At 40.7% G+C, this 6,917-nt stretch overlaps 1 protein-coding gene across 3 annotated transcripts; it reads left to right on the top strand.

The window, feature by feature from the left end:
- The first annotated feature begins 2,082 nt into the window (after positions 1 to 2,082).
- Positions 2,083 to 6,917, top strand: LOC103417609 (receptor-like protein kinase BRI1-like 3). 3 transcript variants are annotated; one of them, XM_008355798.4, is made up of 3 exons: positions 2,089 to 2,464; positions 2,802 to 2,888; positions 2,993 to 6,917. In XM_008355798.4, the coding sequence occupies exon 3, from the start codon at positions 3,039 to 3,041 to the stop codon at positions 6,654 to 6,656; it is 3,618 nt and encodes a 1,205-aa protein (XP_008354020.3). In that variant the 5' UTR covers positions 2,089 to 2,464; positions 2,802 to 2,888; positions 2,993 to 3,038; the 3' UTR covers positions 6,657 to 6,917. The 3 variants fall into 3 exon arrangements, with proteins under 3 accessions (XP_008354005.3, XP_008354020.3, XP_008354012.3); XM_008355790.4 differs by having other exon boundaries at positions 2,324 to 2,464; positions 2,802 to 2,900; XM_008355783.4 differs by lacking the exon at positions 2,802 to 2,888 and having other exon boundaries at positions 2,083 to 2,464.

The following is a 6,917-nucleotide window of genomic DNA, read 5'->3' as shown; positions in this document are numbered from 1 at the left end:
ATTTGTCGAAAAAGACGATAAACATGACAAATCAAGCACCATATGCACACATAAGCCACTGCTAAAACAGCCATAGCTGGAACAACAAGGCCACAACACTCACCAAAGCGACGCAACACAAAACATTAAACAAAACTAACTAATCCGAAAAGGGAACCACCAATCTTCATCCTTATCTTTTTCATTTAGCAATGTAATTTGATCAACAAAATTGTCTATTCTGTAAGTCACTTTCTAAAATTAGTCTAAAAACAAAACCCAATAAAAAATTATTTAGTCATTTGACTGTTATAAATTTAATAAGTAAATTCAGTGTTTCAAATTTATTTTTAATCTATTTGTGTTGGCATTTGAAGATTCTGTTCTCAAAACTACCAAGGAATGTAACCTACTTTGTACTTGGTGCTTATTATGCTTACATTAGTACATGGTACATACAAAGGTGACAGTGATGAAACAAAACTAATTACACTACATTGCATCTCTTGTAAATACATAGTAGACTCATTTATGTATAGATTGAGTCCTACATATATAAAGGGTGGTATTATCCACATACCTATTTTTACTTCTCACACGTCCCTCTTAATTTTCGATCGTCAAATTGAATGAATTAAAAAATATTAATGGACAAAAAGTAACAAGAGTACAAAAAACATGGTCATATTTAATAAATGTGGTAGGTGTGATATTACATTAGATGAACGCTAGGTCCATTTTTCTATGTACTCCGATATTTTTTTTCCTCCTAATATGATCATGAAAACATTGTAAAGTGCCCATTTTATAGGCCCCTTTAAAAGTTCATCTAAGAAAACAAATTAAGCAAACTCGAAAATCATCTAATTATCTAACTGTTACTAAATAAATAGATAAAGTCAATGTTTCAATTAATCATTTAAAAAAAATCAAATAGACAAACTAAAAAAATTATATACTCATCTAATTGTTATCAAGTAAATACATCAATCCAACAAATCAACCAACTGAAAAACGGTTAACTTATGTAACTGTTATGAAATAAAAAGTCTGTTCACTATTTTGACTATTGCTGTTATCACAACGTTAAACAAATGGTTAAACACTTTCCAACCTTGTTGTATTTCATACTTTGTAGTGATAATCTTGAATGGCGCAGCACGAGTGAAGTATGGATATTAACATAAGCCCCTGAAGAACAAGGTTTTGGAATCCATCAGATTTTGGGAAAACCAAACGGTTTATTTGAATAATTCTTGAATGGTGATTATAATAGTAGCTTAAAGCTTAAATAGACTTAAGTCGACTCTTGGGAAGTTCAGGGAAGTCTTACAGAATGTAAAAGAAGTAAATTGGACGTAAAACGAAAAATCCGATTTTTATTAGAAACTTTAAAATGCGGTCTTACAAGTCTAAACAATCTCGAATGACTTTAATCTATCATACATCACGACAAAGCAGTGAGTTTCAACTAAGACATCGCGCTTTTTTTGGGAAGGTATTATGCACCCAACACGGAGCTCGAACGTCAAATCTATGAATTCCTATTGCGTCATTTTTATCTTCGTTAGTCCATATCGACTTCAATCTACTCGGTCATCTGTACAAAAATAAATATTTTTAATCAACCTACTCCATTACAATATAAGAATAAGAATAAAACATAAAAAATAAAATAAAATAAAAAAGTAAAACAAAGAGAAAGCTAGCTAGCATTACTCTAATACTCTTATCCTAAAGCTTTACATATGCAAACATTTCCTTTTGGGCAATTAACATAATTGTAAACATTAATAAATTTATTCAGATATTTGCACATAGAAATTTAATTCTACATTAAAAAAAGGAAAAAAAATCACGATCACATTTTAGAGACGTACGTGCGGGGGAATCCGTCCAATTTTCCAACTCTCCCAAGAGCCCCAAAATTGACACCAGAGAGAGAGAGGAGAGGAGGAGGAATCATATCCAAAGTTTGACTGGACCCAGAAATAGAGAAAAATGCTGGGGTGGCATCGCTGCCACAATTTACTCTCTCTCTCTCTCTCTCTAGACTTTCTCTCTCCTCTGCCCCCTTTAGCCCACCAACTTGTCTTGTACTCTATTCTTGTTTTCTGTCTCACTTTACTTCCTCTAAGGCATCAAAAACTCCTCCCTCTCCCCCTCCCCTTTCCAAAACCAATTTATCTTTCTATTTCTTTCTTTTTTCTCACCTTCCAAACAGAACCATTCATCCTTTGTTCATCGTATGACACTTCTGAGTGTCACATTCACAGAAAACATTTTTGGGGTGTTTCTGCTTCTTCTTCTGGGTTCTAAAAATCATCAGTCAAACACCAAAGAAAAAGAAAAAACAGAAGAAATTATTATTAAGGTTATATCATTTGAAATGCTGTAGGATGTACTACTACTGTACTTTGGTTTGATGTTTATCAGAGACCCGACATATCTGAACATCGTACCCAGAGACTCTGTCTGCTCCAAGGTATCTCTCTCTCTCTCTCTCCCCTTTCTTTTCTTCACAATCTCTGACTGACCATTATAGCTGAGCACTTGCCCTTAAGTTGAAGCCCTACTTTTCTTTTTTTCCATTAATATCATCATCTTTCTCTATCATTATTCATTCATGTTATTTTTTCATGGTATTTTCGAGCTCTTATGTCTTAATTGTTGTGTTTTCTGATGGATTTTCTTCTTTCAAAGTTTGATGCTTGACAGTGATTTCCAACACCAATCCCACCAACCCTTTTGTTTATTTTAATTTTTTTTTCTTCTTGAGTTTTATTTTATTTTTCCAATTAAATTTTTTTTTCATTAAGCAGCTTCCAAGCAAGCCCCACTAGAGAAAATGTGTGGAAAAAAAAATGGAGGGTTCAGATTTTCAGCTCAGATCTGTAATGAAGAAACTGGTTGAGTTTTAGGTGTTGAAATTGTATAGTTTTTATTTTTATTTTTCTCCATCTGCAGAAATCCGCTAAACCGATTCTTTTTTTTTTTCATGAAATTCTGAAAGGTTGATGATGTTGGAGAGAGATTAGAAGTTCAGATCACAACAAAGAATGATGGGATTCTTTTGCTTTCCGTTGATGTTTGTTTTTCACTTCCACCTGCTCCTAAGTTCGACCTCAGGCGCCAGAACTTTGTCTTCAAGCGGCGGCGGCGGCGGCGGCGATGTGGTGGAGCTGTTGTATGCATTCAAACAATCCTCTGTTGTATCTGATCCCCAGGGCTTCTTATCTGATTGGAAACCTGATTCTTCCACTCCTTTCTGCTCATGGAAAGGCATCACCTGCTCCTCTGACGGCGCAGTCACCTCCCTCAACCTCTCCAACGCCGGTCTCATTGGCGACCTCCACCTTCCGCGTCTCACCACCCTGCCGAACCTCCAGCAACTCCACCTACAGGGCAATTCATTCTCTGGTGCTGATCTCTCTGTGTCCAATTTAACATCATGCAGGCTTGAAACTGTTGACTTGTCCTCCAACAACATCTCCCAACCGCTTCCAGTCCGGTCGTTTCTTCAGGGCTGCGACCGCCTTGTTTTCGCTAACTTGTCGCGAAATTCAATCCCCGGAGGCGGTCTAGGGTTTGGTGCTTCTCTGCTTCAGCTTGACATCTCTCACAATCTGATTTCGAATGCGGACTGGTTGACTTGCAACAATCTGAACCTGCTCAATGTTTCACACAACAAGCTCACCGGAAAGCTGAGCGATTCTTTCTTGTCTTGCAAGAATGTATCAACCCTTGACCTTTCGTACAACAATTTTTCCGGGAAATTGCCAAACAGCTTCATTGCAAAGGCTTCACCTTCTCTCAAGTATTTGGATCTCTCAAGCAACAATTTTTCGGGGAATTTCTCCGCCCTTGATTTCGGGCAGTGCAGCAGCCTCACTTTGCTTAGGCTATCACATAATGCACTCTCTGGGGATCAGTTTCCTCCGAGTTTCGAAAGCTGTCAGGCTCTAGAGACGCTAGACCTGTCGAATAATAAGCTCGAGAATGAAATTCCGGGTGTTTTGTTGGGTAATCTGAAGAAATTGAGACAACTATTTCTTGGTCATAATCGTTTTTCGGGTGCAATTCCTGCCGAACTAGGAAAAGCTTGTGGGACTCTTGAGGAACTCGATATCTCTGATAACACTCTCTCTGGAGAGTTGCCCTCGAGTTTTTTGTCCTGCACTTCATTGGTTAGCCTCAATCTCAGTCACAATCAGCTCTCAGGGAATTTCCTCAATACCGTTGTAAGTAGTCTTCCTAGCTTGAGATATCTCTATGTGCCATTCAACAACATAACTGGTCCTGTGCCGCTGTCTCTTACAAATGGCACGCGACTTCAAGTGCTAGATCTCAGTTCGAACGCCTTCACTGGGAACATTCCTTCAGAGTTTTGCTCCTCCAATGCTGCATCAGTTTTAGAAAAGGTGCTTCTAGCCAACAATGATCTGTCCGGGAATGTGCCCTCGGAGCTTGGAAACTGCAAGAACCTGAAGGCCATTGATCTGAGTTTCAACCATTTGAGTGGTCCAATTCCTTCAGAAATTTGGAGCTTGCCGAAGCTCTCTGACTTGGTTATGTGGGCAAACAATCTCACCGGCGAAATCCCAGAAGGCATTTGCATCAACGGAGGAAACCTGGAAACTCTGATTCTCAACAACAATCTCATCTCTGGAACCATTCCGCGGTCGATTGTCAACTGCACCAATATGATTTGGGTGTCACTATCTAGCAACCGCCTCAGTGGAGATATCCCGTCTGGAATTGGGAATCTCCATAAGCTTGCTATACTCCAGTTGGGCAACAATTCACTCTCGGGACAGATTCCAGCTGAGCTTGGCAAGTGTGAGAACCTCATTTGGCTTGATTTAAATAGCAATGAATTAAGCGGTTCTATCCCTCCGGAGCTTTCCAACCAAGCCGGCCTAGTCCTTCCCGGGATTGTTTCCGGGAAGCATTTTGCATTCGTAAGAAATGAGGGGGGGACATCTTGCAGGGGTGCAGGAGGACTAGTTGAGTTTGAGGGCATCCGGGCAGAGACACTAGAAAAGTTTCCTATGGTTCACTCGTGCTCGTCAACTAGAATTTACTCTGGATTGACAGTTTACACATTCACCAGCAATGGCAGCATGATCTTCCTTGATCTGTCTTACAATTCCTTGTCCGGAACCATTCCTGAAAACTTAGGTACGCTGTCCTACTTGCAGGTCCTAAACATAGGACACAACATGCTAGGCGGAAACATTCCTGATAGCTTTGGAGGATTGAAAGCAGTTGGAGTCCTTGATCTCTCTCACAACAATCTTCAGGGTTATGTCCCGGGATCGTTGGGGACACTCTCTTTTCTGAATGACCTTGATGTGTCCAACAACAACCTCACTGGCGTCATCCCTTCCGGAGGTCAGCTGACCACTTTCCCAGCATCCAGATATGAGAACAACTCCGGCCTTTGTGGGGTACCCTTGGCGGCATGTAGCTCTCAAAGGCACTCATCAGATTCCAAAGATGGAGGGAAAAAGAATTCTTTGACCTCAGTAATGGTAATTGGTACCACAGTCTTTTTCTTCTGTATCCTTATACTAGCGCTAGTGCTGTATCGGGTGAAGAAGTGCCAGCAGAAGGAGGAAAAGAGAGAGAAATATATCGAAAGCCTTCCAACTTCCGGCAGCAGCAGCTGGAAACTTTGCGGTGTTCCTGAGCCTCTGAGCATCAACGTAGCCACATTCGAGAAACCTTTGAGGAAACTGACATTCGCCCATCTGCTCGAAGCCACCAACGGTTTCAGTGTAGACAGCTTGATTGGCACTGGAGGGTTTGGCGAGGTCTACAAGGCAAAACTGGGAGATGGCTGTGTTGTTGCAATTAAGAAGCTTATTCAAGTCACAGGGCAAGGCGACAGGGAGTTTATGGCAGAAATGGAAACTATTGGGAAAATCAAGCACCGGAACCTGGTTCCTTTGTTGGGGTACTGCAAGATCGGCGAGGAGAGACTTCTTGTGTATGAGTACATGAAATGGGGAAGTCTGGAGGCTGTTCTTCATGACAAGTCTAAGGCAGGGGTTTTGAGGCTTGATTGGGCAGCAAGAAAGAAGATTGCCATAGGGTCTGCGAGAGGTCTAGCATTCCTTCACCATAGTTGCTCACCTCATATTATCCACCGTGACATGAAGTCTAGCAATGTTCTTCTGGATGAAAATTTTGAGGCCAGAGTATCTGATTTTGGCATGGCAAGATTGGTCAATGCCCTCGACACTCATCTCAGTGTGAGCACCCTTGCAGGCACTCCAGGTTATGTTCCTCCTGAGTACTACCAGAGTTTTCGATGCACAACAAAAGGGGATGTCTACAGTTATGGCGTTATTTTGCTAGAGCTTCTCTCTGGTAAAAGGCCTATAGACCCATCAGCGTTTGGTGATGACAACAATCTGGTTGGATGGGCAAAGCTGCTTCAGAGAGAGAAGAGATGGAGTGAGATACTGGACACCGAGTTGTTGACACAAATATCCGGTGAGGCTGAACTATACCAGTATCTGCGGATTGCCTTTGAATGTCTTGATCACAGGCCATTCCATAGGCCAACCATGATTCAGGTTATGGCTATGTTTAAAGAGCTTCAGGTTGATTCACAGAATGACGTCCTTGATGACTTTTCGCTGAAAGAGACTGTTGTTGAAGAACCATGAAAGAAATACTTAATTCATAGCATATGGCATCCGGATGTGGTTCCAAGGATCAAATTTTCCCAAATCGAAGACGGGGGTTCTATCCTTCCCAATGCGCGCGCTGTATATAATAGAACTGTGAATCAGAGTGAGATGTAGAAGAAATGCATAGGGAGAACTAAGTAAATGATGAAGTCTTTTGTTAGCTCAAAGTTGTATATTCGTTCATTTGAAAAATCGTGTGTATAACCAAGGCTTCGAAAAGGACTTCGTTTCTTTCTA

This window comes from Malus domestica, chromosome 03, assembly GCF_042453785.1.
Source record: "Malus domestica chromosome 03, GDT2T_hap1".
Lineage (NCBI taxonomy): Eukaryota > Viridiplantae > Streptophyta > Magnoliopsida > Rosales > Rosaceae > Malus > Malus domestica.
This window is presented reverse-complemented; position numbering and strand designations above follow the sequence as displayed.